Here is a 15,952-nt window from a genome sequence, read left to right as displayed (position 1 = left end):
CCATTTGTGGCTGAAATCTAACATCAGCTCAAAGCATAACACTGTAATTTTCCTGGCTCCATAACTCTATCATGCCTGCCTGACCCATATTTAATCTTCCAGAATGTGCTTTTTTACAGTCTCATGATACTTGGCAGCTTAAATTTCCTGGGCTGTGGTCCTTTGCCTCTCAGGAGGATGAGAATCTGGATAATCCACATACAGGATTTAGAGGTATAACAATAAAATTATAGAGAAAGTGAATTCTCTACTTGAAGTGACACAAATGTTCAGAAGAGGGGCAGGCAAGGTAGATTCTGATTAAATAATGGCACTGTGTGATAGTGAGGGTAGCTCTGACATTGATAGGAAGTTGGGAAATCTGACATGGTACCCATAATCCCAAACCTCCCTGAATTAATTGCTGGAAGCAGGATATCCTGGAGCATCTGAGAAAATCGTCCCCTGTAGTGCGATTCCCATGTTAAAACTAGTATAATTTTAGATGTGGGGTCAAGTTTTCGTGTCAGTGTGCAGTCCCCATGTAAATGTTTCACAAAATATGGGCCATCTCACATTAACTGCATCCTTCTTCTAGTAAAGGGAAAGCTGGATTGGCTTTTAGACTCCATTGACTGTATTGACCTGTTCTTCAGTGATTATAATGGGAGTTAAGACTTTAGCTTACAAGTTGATGTCTAAATCCCAGTAAATCTGGTGCTTAATTTAGAAGAATTTTATTGCCCCCATGAGGCTTTTAAATTCTTTGTGCAATCAATGTGTACTTAGAAAACTGGCTGAGTCTAGCTGGGCTTCAGAGGTGTTTCCCTTTTTCTGTAGGTTGCAAAAAAAACCTGGATAGCTACAATAAGCAGAGTAAGATTGCCCTGCAGAGTTCTGTGTTTGAAATTTTGACAGGACAATGTTTTGGTTAGAATTCTAAATTAGATAGAAAGGATTCTGCCTATCTGTCTTTACAAACCACAGATAATTCCTGCTTGATTTAGGAACCTAATTACTAAAAAGAGCTCTGAAAATCTTTTCCTAATACATATCTCTTGAAAAGATCATGGAATAAAGTGGTTAGGTCCAAGGAGATACCAAATAAGAAATTGAACATGTACATACATACTAATCAATTTCAGTTTTGGTGGGTTTTTTGTTGTTGTTTTGGGTTGGTTTTTTTGTTTGTTTGGTTTTTTTAATACTATGAGGTCCTTCGGGAATCACCTTTTGCAATGTCCTAAATCAATAATTTAGGGACATAATTCAATAAATAATTCAACTGATAAAAGGAATAAACACTAGTTTTTTTGCTGTTCTTGAAACTGGATTCTGAGAACCAGATTTTAAAAGTATTTCAATTCTTAAGGATTTGATCCACAAAACGACTTGGATTTTTTGATTTTTTGATGGTTGTAAGATTTAGATGCCTGCTTCCTATGCTTGCCTCCATAGGCAAGGCACATTGTCTTCTTATACAATGTATACAAATTAAACATCTCCAGCTGCACAAGACAATCAACAAGAAAACCAACACTGAGACTAGAGCCATCTAGTCTCACCTCCATTGAGGACCTTAAGTCACAGGGATGAGCAGACATGAGGAGCAGATCCCAAGCCCTTTGTCTTAGATGCCCATTCTATGTTTTCAAAGAGTCAGGAAGTGATGGGCATCCCTCTCAACATATAGCTAGAGGAAGGAGGTTCCCCAAAATTGAAATAAAAATTGAGAATTCAGCACACTTCCAGACTCTGGGAGACAGCTACTACTCCATCTGAAAGGATTCACATAGCCCTTGCTCACTTTTGGGCTGTCACCTAGTCAGAGACCTAGTCAGGGCTGTAGAGATCTCTCTGTCAGTCTAGGTGCAACTGTGTGACTTAGGAAAGAAAGTTGGTTTTCACATCAACAGGGAGAAGAAGCAGCAGAAAAAAAAATCAGTGCACTCATCAAGAGAATTAAGAGAAGCTGCTGGTGCTCATTTCTTGCTCAAAGAGCTGGTGATGCCTTTTCCATTAAATGGTTAGATAAAAAAAAATGAATGTTTAATTTTGTTTTTCCTACTGAATAAAAAGGAATTTTAGAAGCTTCCTCATAGATCTTTCCCTTTTTCTACATTAAACCAACAGAATACTCTAATAAGTTATGGATTTACTGAACTCATTTAAGAACTTTAGCAGACTTCTACAAGGGAACTAACTGAGCATGGGTTTGTAATCCTGAAAAAAGAGGCAGCTGTGGGGCCAATAGCAGTAACTTATATAGTTGAAGGAGGAAGTTGAATTGGTTCATTATTAACTGTTCCTCATAAGAAGTAATGAGGTATATAATGACACCAGTGAAGAACAAACAAGAGGATCAGTCCTGTAGTACAGTTAATTGGAGTAACTTGGCGCCACAGGATGGTCCAATGCAGCTTAAGAGGCAATTTTGTCAAAACCAGATAAGTGGCCCTTACTTTATCTTACAATTGTAATTAATGGACAAAACACTTCAGTGGGAGTGTTAGTGTTGGTAGTCATGCCTATCTTATCAGTAATTGAAATTCTCTTAGTGAGGCCACTTGTGCTTTCCTTACAAAGAAAGATGTTTCTAAAAACGTAAGTAGAAAAGACTACAGCATTGCACTGAGACCCAGCTAGAAATGAATCACAGCTCCCCAAGCACATATTCAGCTGGGTATCTCTCTGGATTCCTCCTTCAGCACATGAGAAGAGGTTTGATTGCACAAGTGACCCCTATGACACTTTTTTGAGAGAGGGAAATAAAGTTTGCTCCTACAAACTGCTTCTGGTGCCTTATCCAGAGATGCAGCACAGCCTTGAGCTAATGCCTGAGGAACTGAGAGCCTGCTATCAGTGCATGTCTCCATCTGCTGATTGCCAACAGATTTCCAGATCCCGTCTTATAGCCCAATGGAAAGCATACTCCTGATGCTGTGATGGATGCTTCCAAGCGGGAAGCAGGCCTTTTGTTAAACCTGCTCTGCCAACTATGGGAAACAGAGACAATACAAAGCATCAGAGAGCATTTCTCCTGATGCAGCTTGGGGCTTGGATGTTTTTTGCTTCATTCTTTGCTTTTGTTTGTTTTTAAAAGAAATGATCCCAGTTTAATCCTGTGTAAAACAATATTAGATGATTTATGTCATATTGTCATGGAAACAAATGACGATCTCAAAGGAGGAGTGTCAGAACAACACTTCAAGAGCACTGATACATTGCTTGAGAAGAACTCTGACTCAGTAGTTAATTAAATGGAAAAGATCTCTAGATTTTGTGACTTTTGTCCCAAATCTTCATCATAAACAGTCATTAGCATTACATATATGCCAACATTAAACCACTGGTACTCCAAAAGTACATCAGAATGACAGCACTCTCGTTCCTTGTAGCATTACTTACACTCTCCCCGCTTCTTGCCTCCAAGAGATATTCTAGAGTTTCTAGAGTTTAATAGTGACTAAGTCATGGTTTACCTCCAAGTTTCTGGGTTAAATAATATCACTTTGGCAAAGGCCCATGTAGCAAATAATTTTGGTAGCATCACAAAACCGCTTTACACAGCCTTGGATCTGAAATCCTGGACATCTTGAACTCTTGTCTGAGTGATCTTTGGCTGCTCAGCTAGATTTCCTGTATGCACGGCTTCCCTACACTGAAAAGTCCAGGCCATATTTTGTTTAGCATTAACTTGCTAGAAAAAAAGTCTTTCCCTGAATACGCATCAAGAAGGAGACAAAAGAACTGAATAGGGTTTTATACAACTTTTAATGTGTATTTAAGCCGTTGAGAAAATGAAGCCTTTGATAAAAAAGATTTTTGCCTCTTGCATATACACCTAGGGAATATATATTTTGAATTGCTTCTGGGTAAACTCTGGGCTGAGCTCGGCTGCCTCAGTCTCCTCCAGTGCTAGTGACAGAAACATTGGCTGAGCCCTCAAACACCTGAACCACCCTCAAACACCTGAACCTTTCCGTAGCTGCAGCTGGGCCCCAGCCAGGCCATGCCGAGTGGCACTAACTGGTAAGCAGATGCAGGGCCCCCTGTCATGTCTGTGTCTCGTATGATTTAGGGAGTCCTGACTTAATTCTTATTTGCATATAGCAAAATGCCAAACATCTGTTCAGTGCTTTATCAGCATTAAAGCCAGTGCATAAAAGTTTGTACTTTCCTGCTGTGCTCAGTCTGACATGCATCACTTCAGAGACATTGAGCAGAAACTGCAAGTATGAGTGGCATCTTGCTTATGGTAAACAAACTCTGTTAAGAGGAAGCAGTCAGATCAGTAGGCAAATATACTGGGTTTCAGCATACTTTTAATTTCTAAATACGAAATATATAAGAAAATAGAAATGCCTAGCAATTTCTGCTCAGAGCAGCACAAACTCTAAATAAAGAGGCACTGAATGTTGCTGCTGATACTGAAAGCACATCTATGACTGCTGTGTGATACATAAACACCCAGGCTAATGCTAAACCTGAATCCACTGGGTTATTAATAACAGTGCAACTAGGTCAGCAGCCTATTGAGTGTAAACTGATTTACCATATTTCCTAGGTAAGTTTGCAGCCTACCCTAAGCTTTCTACAGTTGTAACTAGACCACCATTGAACAGGAGTTAGGTAATATAAAGCTTATACAAATAATTTCTGCATTAGAGTTATTGAAATACCAAGGTGTTCAAGATTTGTATTATGTTTAGATCAGACAAGGAGGATGCTAAGGCTTATATCTGGATTCAGGGGTCTAAGCTTCCTCATTTGGGCTCAAAAATTATAAATTTTGTAACACATGCGCTGCGACTGCTTACCATATGGAATGAAATCCTTCAAAAATGTGCAGTTTCTGTTGTATGTAGTGAGAGGTTTTTGGTGCACTATCTGATCTGAAAAGTTAGGAGGCTGCATAGCCAGCCTTGCCATCTGCCTCCTTCCGCATCAGCCTCTTGAAAAATGTCCAGTTCTGTTTGACTGATGTATCACAGTGTAGAATGATAGAATCACAGAAACATTAAGGTTGGAAAAGACCTCCAAGATCATCAAGTCCAACCTTGACTGAACACTAGCTTGTCAACTGAACCACAGCACTAAGTGACACATCTAGTTACTCCTTGAACACCTCCAGAGATGGATCCACTACACCCATAGGCAGGTCAGTCCAATGCTTAACCACCCTTTCTGTAAAGAAATTCTTATTGATGTCCACCCTAAACCTCCCCTGATGCAAGGGAGACCTCTTCCTCATCCTGTCACTGGTTGCCTGGGAGAAGAAACTGATCCCCACCTGGCTACAGCCTCCTCTCAGGGTGCTGTGGAGAGGGTTAAGATCTCCCTCAAGCCTCATTTTCTTCAGGCTAAAGAACCCCAGCTCCCTCAGGTGCTCCTCACAGCACTTACTCTGTAGACCCTTCACCAGCCTTGTTGCCCCTCTCTGGAATGATCCAGCATCTCAACATCCTTCCTGAATTGAGGGGCAGAGGATTGGACAGTGCACTCAAGGTACAGCCTCACCAGTGCTGGGAAGAATCACAGCCCTGGTCCTGCTGGCCACATTATTGCTGATACGGGCCAGGATGCCATTGGCCTTCTTGGCCACTTGGGCACAGGCTGGCTCATGTTCAGCTGCTGCCACCAGCACCCTCAAGTCCCTTTTCCCTGGGCCCTTTTCAGCCACCCTGTCCCCAGCCTGTAGTGCTTCAGGGCATTGTTGTGACCCAAGTGCAGGACTTGGCACTTGGCTTTGTTGAACCTCACAGTGTTGGCCTCTGCCCATGGATCCAGCCTGTCCAGATCCCTCTGCAGAGCCTTCCTGCCCTCCAGCAGAGCAACACTCCTGCCCAATTTAAGTAAGTTGTTGGCAAACTTACTCAGAGTGATAATAGTACATCATCTAACCTCCAGGCACCTAAGCCAGTTACTGGACCTGGTACCAGGCTGGTGGATAGTTATTTCTTATTTGTGTAAAGATTTAGACCCTCAGGCATGAGACTACAGAAGCATGAGGTGCTCACTCAAAGCAGGCAAAGACAGGCTCCTTTTTGTGACTTAAATACCTTATGGCCTGGAGAAAAGGTTGTCAAACTGAAACACTTTCTGAAGATTGGTCCCAGGGTTGATCCTAAGTACTTCTCTCTTAACAGATGGATGCTGATCTTCCTCTTCCAATTCTCTGGGTTAAGTTCTCACTGCCAAGCCTCTATTCTTATCTTTTTTCTTCATAAGCAGATTGGTGGTCATGTTTTCTTCCTCTCTAAGATCCCTCCAGCTAGTAGGCTGCAGGATATTCACTTTTATACACCAGGAACCAAAATAGTTTTTGAAACTTCTTTCCTGGAACTATGACATCTGAAGATTTGAGATATCCTTCCAACTATGTCCCCCACAGCTATGCTGTAGATGAGAGTTTTGAAGATTTGGTTTTGATTCTATGGATGGAAAAGGAGATTCAATCTTCCTATTCCTGATAGTTTAACTGTATTTTCAATACAAAGAACAATCATATTCTACTTGTGATTTATGATGAAACTGACTCAGTTTTCTTGGGTTGTTTTGGTGGTATTTTAAAATCTAAAATACTTAGGAACTTTTATATCTTGAGATTATTTTGTGTCATACAGCAAGAACACCATGCACAATATATAATGATTTTAAGTCAGTGTTTTCTTTGGGTGCTGTGCATTGAGCTTAACTTATTTTCCATTATCTGTCTTTCTATAACTAGACAAAAATCCTTAAAGGGCAGAAAAATTGTAATAGTATTCTGACAAGTCCAATTTATATTGTACATTGTTGGGAAAAAAACCCTAAGAAAATGCAGAATGGCTAGAAGCCTACTAATATGATTTAGAAACTTTTTCAGAAGGTACATACAACATGCTATTAAAACTGCAAATACATATTCAATACTTGTGTTTTATAGAAAATTGTATAAATATTCAAATTTAAGAGAAACAATATAGAATAAAATGCACTAGGAAACTGATATGTAGACAAAGGTTTATTTACACCATACAACATTTTAAATATTTTATACACAGCTGCAGCAGAGAAAGCTATTCTGAGCTTTCCAGAGAAAACTGCAATAATAAAGATGTGAAATATATTATTCATATAAAAGTGAGATTATTACTTTATTGCATTTAAAGCAATGAAGAATGTAGCTCAACAGACATTCATTTAATGACAAAAACTTTGCTTTTATATTATAAAGTAAAAAGTGTAGTAATGGCCAAACAGACTGTTATAAACTTTAAAAACTGCATAAATATATACATTGTGCTTCATGGTGAAGTTTTTTGAAAACTAAACCAAATGAAGCTGTTACAACATGAATCGTTGCTTGAGGTTTATCTATAAAGATTACCTTACAAATCCATTCCACGGGTACTTACAACACACGATGGTAAGAATTGTACACCTGGTTCTCCACTAGCTGCACTAGTGGGAATATACTGTACGAAAAAACCACTGACATTTGGCACAGGAAGAGCCTGACAAAAGTAGTTGCAATGTTCAGACAGGAGTGTCAGGATTGTCAGGATTCCCAAAGTCTTTTTATTGTCAGTGCAATGAATTATTTTTACTTTGTTTCTGTTTTGTTCAGTTCGTTTCTGTTAAACTTCTGTTTGAAAGTCACCTTCTTGCACATCTAAAGGCAAGTTCAGACACTTCTCCCATTCTGCTGGTCTGAGTTCTAAAGCATCTTTTGCCTCTGTGTCTAATACATTTATCGTTGTATAGTGTTGGTAGTCACCTGTGGTTTTGAAACTCTCCCATGGAGCCTTGCTGGGTCCTGAGTTCTCCTGAAGACCAAAGAAAGAAGAATTAAAATCAAAGATGAAATAATGCAGTTTCCATTTATAAGGCTGTTTGCTGACGTGTTCTCATGAGACACAGAAGCTGGAGAGGGGAATGGCTTTGCAGGGAGCCAGGCTGGCGGGTGCTTGGCACTGCTGCGATGCTTTCTCTGTGAACAATCAACATTTTGGCAGGCTCCTCACCTGAGCTGCCAGCTAAGCCCTTTCTTTCACAAGAACCAATGTGTGAGGAATGGGCTGAGAGATCCAGTACCAACAGACATCTTTCTAATAGTGGGAGAAAAGAGGGAGAAGAAAAAGGAAAGTAACAGAGAAGAGTTTGTTGCTTGAAATATGGAGTGGTTTGAAACAGAGACTGCCAGCTGGATTTTAAATTGTGGCAGGTGCATGGAAGATGACAGAAACCTTGATAATGCTGTGAGAGCCACCTTGCCTAGGTTGATGAGCTCACCTATATTAGGATTAACAGACTGAAAGGTGGTTATTTTCTACTGAATGATTTTTATCTTTTTAATGCTATGTTTTATAAGGTAAAAGACTTTATGGACCAATTTAATTAGAGATTTCTGCTGTAACATGACAGGTGGGTTTTAGTTGCTAAAATCCAGTATTTTTGCACCATCTAAGATGCCTTTGGATTTTCTTCTTGATCTCCAACTATCTTTCACAAGAGGTGCAGATCTCTTTTGAGCCCTGTATCACTGCTGCCTGTATTGTGCTGTAAACCAAGACCTCTGCCTAAAATAGCCTGAGATGCCTATATTTAGGTACCTGGATCATTCTCTGACTGTCTCACAAACAGATCATTCCTCTAGGCAGCTTTTATTAGCAGACCTTACAAAAGCACAGCACCAATGTGAAACACAGTAAACAGAACTCTTCTGAGATTCCCTTTGAGATTTTGAATTAATTCAAGCTTTATGTGAATAGCAAATCTCAAGTAGGGAGACAAATGAAAATGTTACATGTCAGCTGATCTCAAAAGGGAGAATGAGAACTTGATACAAAATAACACATATCACAGAGAAAGGTTCATCAAAGAATCAGGGCTAAATTTCTGCTGGATTAAGATGATGTAAAAGATGTAAATCCATTGGCCTCACATCTGCTTAATACCTCTTCTTCATGTCTGAAAGCAGTTCTTCTGAAAAAGTTATAGAATACAATGATTCTAGCTCAGTTCCATTTTATATACAATTTTCACATTATAAAATTATATAAAATTATTACTAATCAAAATATTACTGATAAAAATATGTCAGACTAAATTATCTGTTTTGATTAGGTAGAATCAACTATTTCCTTGCTCTCATTATCAGGTGTAGTCAGAGTGTAGTGCATGTGTGCATGAGTGTGTGTGTGTGTATAAATTTGAATTATGATGATAGCAGCTTCAACTCAGGATTATTTAATTTTTGCTTTTCCCGTGGTAAATATTTATAAATCTATTTTGGAAAAAATATGGCATTACAGAGATCTTTTGTGTTTTCTGGATGATTGCATATACAGGTAAATCCATCTGGACTTGTTTGTAGAACCAAATTTATTATCTCCTTGCCTAGCTAGAGGAAAAGCCTTATTGGTCAAATTATATCATGAGCTGCTTTCTCTGTATAAAGACCCTTAGACACAGCAGGCACATACAGATTTGAAGTGCATTCCCTACAGTTCAATTACTTGTCATCTATAATGATGTTAGTGAGTTACTTATAGTCTAACTGTAGAATCCAATGAGTCTTGTCATAGGCTGGATTACTGAAAATAGCTTTGGTTCTCATTTCTGAGGTACCTAAAGGTGAGGTATTCTTGGGAAATGTACTGGACTCAAAAGGCTTTCGTTTCACTGTTGTTTTGGATCCACCATATTTTAAATATAATAGAAGGACACTTACCATACTGCCTGATTTTGGTACATCCCGAAATCTGTCGAGAGTCTGAAATTTCTGATTTAACTCTTGAAACAATTCCATATGCCTCTTTCTTGTATGCATGACCTTCTGCAAAATGGAATATACTTGCTTATATATATAATTGAATCTAGTTGGTTTGTTTTGTATTGTTTTTTGGGTTTTTTTTGGTTTTTTTTTTTTTGTTTTTTTTTTTTTTTATTAAGAGAAGCATTACTTTTTCCAGCATAGTAAAGTAAATTGAATTTGGCAGGGCCATCTTTTCCCTATATATTTGACCAATGGAAGTAAATTTCCCTGGCCATTCTCTCTGCTGTGTTTAATGATCCTCCTGTGTACAAAAGATTGTTTTAACCCTACGTCTATTGAGTTGCTGAAATTAGGGGCCACTAAAGTTAGCTTGGAAGTATTTTGAAAGTAATGGCAATTTCTCAGAAGAATATTTCTCTTGCACATGAAGAATATTTTCTAGAACTGTTTTCAGCATGGATGCTTAAATTTTAATTTCTATAGGAAAGCAACTGCACTTTTAATGGTCTCTGCTGGAATAATTTTTATGAGAATGCTGAACTCAGAATCTTGGCTCAAAATGGAAAACCCCAAATGTTATGTCTTTTTAATTAGACATTTTCTTGTCATTCAAATCATCATAAAGTGCAGTTGAAGTTGAATTCATATTAACAAAAGTAGGAACATTTTTTCAATTTTACTTGCTTTCTTATTTCATGGACAAAGAAATTGGAAACTGCTCTCCCTCTAGCCCATGCCGAAGGCACTCTCCCACAGAAACTAATTATATGGCATTCCTGTGGAAGAGGGGTGACCCCAAAGAGCACCCACAATTATCAAACCTTGGTGCACAGGCCTCAGCCATGTATCTGCCTGGGCAGCTGCTTGGAGAGTGAAGCCTGTTTTCAAGCCTAGATTGTACACCATGCTCATCAGAGCTGTTTTCAAAGGAATTCATGCTCAGTTATGGATTCAGAACAGTCTCTGGAACCAAGCTGAAGGCTGCTTACTGTTTGACCAGTCTCATGGTTCTGTGGTCTGGATGGTTTGGGGATGGAAGGGTCTGAGGATGCTTCACCTCAGTCCAACAGTGGATGGGCTTGGCTTTGCTTTTCTTAAGCTTTGTAACTGCTTGAACTTGAATTACTTGAACTTGAACTGCTGCCAGGGCAGCAGCCAGGAATGCTGACAGACGAGGTGCAGGACACAGGCCTTTGTTTAAGTCCTAATTTTGTGTGAAGCCCGATTTTCCCTGGAGTTGTGAGCGAAATCCTTAAAGCTTATCTATGTGGTGCTTGAGGGTGACCATTTCCATCAAGCCTAGGTTAGTACCTTTTAAAATGGAGTGACAATAGCTGACTCTCAACATTCCTTTATCAATGCCAACTTTATCTTTCATCTGCATTATGTCTTTAGAGATTTCTTGAAACGTGGCTGCTCTTTTTGCCAGGCATTTCTAATGCTATGCTGTACTGTATTAACCTTAATACAGCCACACAGTGGCTTGAGAAGTTGCTCACTTCTCAGGAAAGGAGCTTGGCAATATGTCACACTAAGAGACATGAGACATCAGAAATTAAAGACCTATTAAATTGAGTTGTGGGGTGAATAAGGGAAAACCTTTTGCAGTATTTGGTAATAAACTCCTTGCAAAAGGTAATCTAGCTAGAAATAGCTATCTAAATTTATAAGAGGAGTTTTACACAAGTGACTTCCTAGGGATTCTTTTCAGATATTGCTGCTATGGTAGACAGGAGTATATAGCAATTTTCATATACATAAAATTTTAAAAAGAAGTTCTACCTCAAATATTATTATTGGTTTTAAAAAGGAGACTGGTCATGGGATTAAAACAGTTTTGGTGGGTTAAACCACTAGCTCTAAAAAGCAGGAAATAACATAAGGCTGTGAAACAAGTATCTCCATTTGGAAACTTTTTAGTAGAAAGCTGGGAATATAGAGAATGCTACTTTCTGATATCTTTTCCTTAATCATGTACCCAAGATGTCATTAAATAGCAAACATGAATAATGCAAATGTCTTACTCAGTTCATTACATTATTCCTGAGGAGAAGCAGGTGGGAGGAGAAATAAAATACTTGCACCGGGAAGTCTGCCAGAAAAAAAAATCTTTACATTTTATACTTAATAGCAGCATGACTGGTATGAACATGTACCCATGGATCTTTTGGTTACTTTGTGTTTTCCTGGCTTCCATTCCATAATTCCTACCCACTGACACCCACTTCCTCCCTGTTGCTTATGGAGAACAATCTGAACTGAAGGTACAGCAACTTAAATTTCCAACTTTAACTCTCAATTTCTAGGCTTCTTTTAAATTTTTGGTTAGAAAGCAGCATCTTATCTCCTTTCTAGAAAATATGCTCTGTTGGGTAACTCTTTCTATTTTATGAGAAAAAAACCTACAAATTATTTCAGCCTGTTATTCTGTTTTCTCTATTAAATGGGCAATGTGGACTACACCCCTTTATTAATCTTAGAAATACTAAGTTTTAACAATACAAAGCTAGAGATCTTGACCACTAACACTAGGATGATTGTAGTAGCATCAGGATGTGAAAAGGATGGAAACTGAACTTGTGCTGCACTTTTTTCTTCAGGTGCAGCTGCACAGTTGCCCACTGATGTTGCATCCCTGCCAGAAGCACCAGTCAGCCACCAGGCTGCAGACACACATCTTCTTGTGGCGTCTCCTGAAGGTTCCATAACTCTTGTGCCCCACACCCTAAAGGGGGTGAAGCTGAATCAACATCCCTTCCACATTTCTACTCCCACTCTTAAATCAGATAGAGTGTGTGTTTTGAAGAGACTACACCTTACTGTAATGATCCCCTACTCACAGAGAAGGATTCAGAGTGTGGATGGCTGTCAGCAAGATGGGGAAAGCTTAAAATGTAACTCTATACCCAGCTCCCTTTTTTATTTATGATAGGGCTTTATCTGAACTCTAACTCAAGACAAATATAAATATTTAATGACATGCCACCTGCAGTACTGTATTCAACTTTGGGGTTCCCAACATAAGGTCCATGTTGGAGTGAGTGTAGTGGAGGGTGACAAAGATGATCAGAGGGCTGGAGGACCTCTCCTGTGAATTCAGACTGAGAGAACTGAGGCTGTTCATCTCTAACAGAAATGAGAAGGCTTCAGGGAGATCTTACAGCAGCCTTGCAGTACCTAAGGGAGGCCTGCAAGAAAGCTGGAGAAGGACTTTTTACAAGAATATATAGTGACAGGACAAGTGGTGATGGCTTTAAGCTGAAAGAGGGTAGCTTTGAATTAGATATAGAAAAAAGACTTTTGTGAAGAAGGTGATGAGACACTGGAACAGGTAGACAGAGAAGCTGTGGATACCCCATTACTGGAAGTGTTAAAGGCCTGGTTGGATGAGGCTCAGCCTGGTCTAGTGGAAGGCGTTCCAACCAGTGGCTTGGGCTTAGCTCTAGATGACTTTTAAGGCCCCTTTCAACCTAAGCTATTCAGTGATTCTATGATTTGTGATCAATCTCATAAATAACAACATAGTCATTATCATCATTGCCGCTACCAAGTAATTTAATTTGCCTTGGAGATTTTCTTCATTGTTGCAGTTAAAAGTTTCTCTTTCAAATCTTGTACAAAGCAGATAAGTTGAAAGAACAGATGGGGGAATGCCTTCCCAGCCCTCTAATGGAAACATGCTGTTGTTTCAAGATGTTATAGGTATGATCAGTTGCCAAACTTGGGAACAAGAAATAATTTTTACCTGTACGCATAATTTTTTACCTTAGCTTTAAAGATATGTCTTCAAGATAGTAAGAGAATGATTTTAAACTCTTGTGAGTTATAGTAGTATTATAATAAGTAGTTATGGCAGATGAAATTCTGACAGAATGCAGCTCCAGCAACCAGTGATCACTTCGGCATTATCAATAGACTTGTTGGTGCAAGTCTACTGATCTGTGGAAAGGAAAGAAGACAGTCTAGTATTTACACTTATTCTGTGTATCCTTGCTCTCCCTCAGAGCTGGAGATGACTTGAATCCTGGGGATCAAGGTAATAAGGCATTTTCTGAATTATTTGGCATAAATATTGTTAACAGAGTAGATCCAATGAATGGCTGATAGAAATGAGAGAGTGGGGCAGCTGGGGAAATCCAAAAGTCAGACTCTCTCAAAGAACATAAAATTTTGAACATTTTGAATCCTAGAATGCATGCCAATAGTACTGTTTAGCTCTCCTGTATGTTTTTGTAACTGCCAGCGTTCACCTATTATAAAGCCCTCCTGGGAATTTCTACAGCATCTGTATTTCTGTTCAACATAATTAGAATGAACTTTATTTGATCTGACAGCTAACTGTTAGTCCTAAGACTTAATGCAAAAGCTACCTGTCCAGCTGTAGAGAAAAATGACAGGAGTTGGAGGGCACTTAGCTGGGGTTAGCACAGCCTGTGGCATTGAGGATCCAAAATGTCCAGACCAATAATTTTGCTCATGTTTTGGAAACCAGACTGCATGAATGCGTCCAAAATTATCTTTATTAATAGTGAGAAAAGAGCTGTAAAGTTGTTTTATGTTGACTGTTCATTTAGCAAACTTCAAAGTTCAACTAGATTAGTCAGTGTTTTACAAAATCTAACTGTGGACAATATATTATGTAGCAGAAATACTTCCTGCTGACAGACTAAGCCCTGTTTATTACACTCTGTCATTATTTTTTTCTTTCCTACATGAAAGGATAATTTAAGAATGCAATGGTAAGCTATTTAAAAAGGGAAAACCAGATACGGATGCCCAGTTTTGATACCCCCCTCTCTAACCACCTTGAGATCTATGGTAAGTGCATGACAGTTTTGATGTCATCCTTTTCTCTCTGCCTTTCTTTTGACTGAAACACATTTTGTATAACAGAACCCACACAGATAGAGAACTTTTGTTATTTATAATCCATTTCAAAGGCCCTTAAAACAACATCTGTATTTTTGCACTTATTAAGGATAACAAAGACAGAGAGTATTTTGGGATGTTATGTAGTCTTAGTCTAGTTGTGTTCACATTGCATAGCAGCTGGCTTTGTGTTTCTTCTGTGGCTCTTGGAGAAAAATGGCCTTTCTCATGTTATTTTTTAATGCATTTTTTTTTGTTTTTTCTTTCAAATTCTTTATATTAAGGTGAATGTTTCATTGGAAGCCACTAGAATTATTTTCTTTTATTTTTTAAGTATGAAACCATGAGTAAGTATATAGTAATAAGTAAAACATGTCCAAGATGATTCTCTAGCAACAACTAATATGGAATGCTCTCCATGAATACTAAACTCTATTAAATTCCCTTAGTCTAAAAGCAAATTGTCTATTGTGAATAGTAACCAGATTGAACTGAGTTCCTTAATGACACTCAAGAACTTCTTGAAAAGACAAGGGTGGTGCAGACCAAAATAGCGACGGTCTTTCTAAATACGAATCCATTTAAAATCTGGCATTTCTGGCACCCAGGAATATTTCCTCAAACGTCTAATTTATTGAGATAGACATAGTTAGAGTATCTGCCTTGAATGTCTATAGATACACATGATAGTTTGGGGATGTAGAGACTGCAGAGAGAGTGTTGAAAGGAAAAGGACAGAGGTAGCCAAACTTTTCCCACCCTTGTCCACACTGCATACTTAACATTTTTTATCTTCAGAACCACATCCATGTCATTTTATGATTTGGAATCCTCAGAAATATGGAAGGGCATTGTCTCAAAGAGTGCCAGCTGGCACTGGATACAGACAAAGCAGAGAATGTGTTAAACATTTAAGTAGTATGTTCAATCCCTTTGGCTTGATCTTACATCCAGACTGTATTCAGTATTGCAGTCAAGCTGCTTTGGGGAATCCAAAGAACAGCATTTTGGCCACACCACATTATCTTGACATTTTTTGTCATTTTTATTTTATTTTACCTTAGACAGCCATACTATGTATAATGATACAGGAAAGCCCACAGACTTAAGCAGAAAAATCATAAAGCTGGGGGGTGAGATGGGGTTAGTCTGCATCAATACTTGTAAAACACAGTAGCAACTGGCACAGTATTGCTGATGCTCTCAGTTCCTCAACACTCCAGCGCCCCAGTGGCCCCATCCTTTCCTTTTTACAAAAAAAAAAAAAAAAAAAAAAAAAATTTCCTGCATTTTAATAGTAATTCTAAAAATACTAGGCCGAGGAACAACAGTATTGCAAAC

The 15,952-nt window shown here is 38.7% G+C and overlaps 1 protein-coding gene across 25 annotated transcripts in view; it reads right to left on the bottom strand.

Annotated features, from left to right (window-relative positions):
- Positions 1 to 6,972: 6,972 nt before the first annotated feature.
- The window catches only part of ADGRB3 (adhesion G protein-coupled receptor B3), a 442,973-nt gene continuing 433,993 nt past the window's right edge, over positions 6,973 to 15,952 (bottom strand). For 18 of the 25 annotated variants that reach the window (XM_041714791.2, XM_030269508.4, XM_030269501.4 and 15 more), the window contains 2 exons: positions 9,698 to 9,802; positions 6,973 to 7,790 (listed from right to left, as the gene is read on the bottom strand). In XM_041714791.2, the coding sequence (XP_041570725.1) occupies positions 7,602 to 7,790; positions 9,698 to 9,802 (294 nt within the window). In that variant the 3' untranslated portion in view covers positions 6,973 to 7,601. The remainder of the gene's footprint in view (positions 7,791 to 9,697; positions 9,803 to 15,952) is intronic. The other 7 variants (XM_030269522.4, XM_072926502.1, XM_072926506.1 and 4 more) reach the window with 1 other exon arrangement.

The sequence above is a fragment of the Taeniopygia guttata genome, chromosome 3 (assembly GCF_048771995.1).
Source record: "Taeniopygia guttata chromosome 3, bTaeGut7.mat, whole genome shotgun sequence".
Lineage (NCBI taxonomy): Eukaryota > Metazoa > Chordata > Aves > Passeriformes > Estrildidae > Taeniopygia > Taeniopygia guttata.
This window is presented reverse-complemented; position numbering and strand designations above follow the sequence as displayed.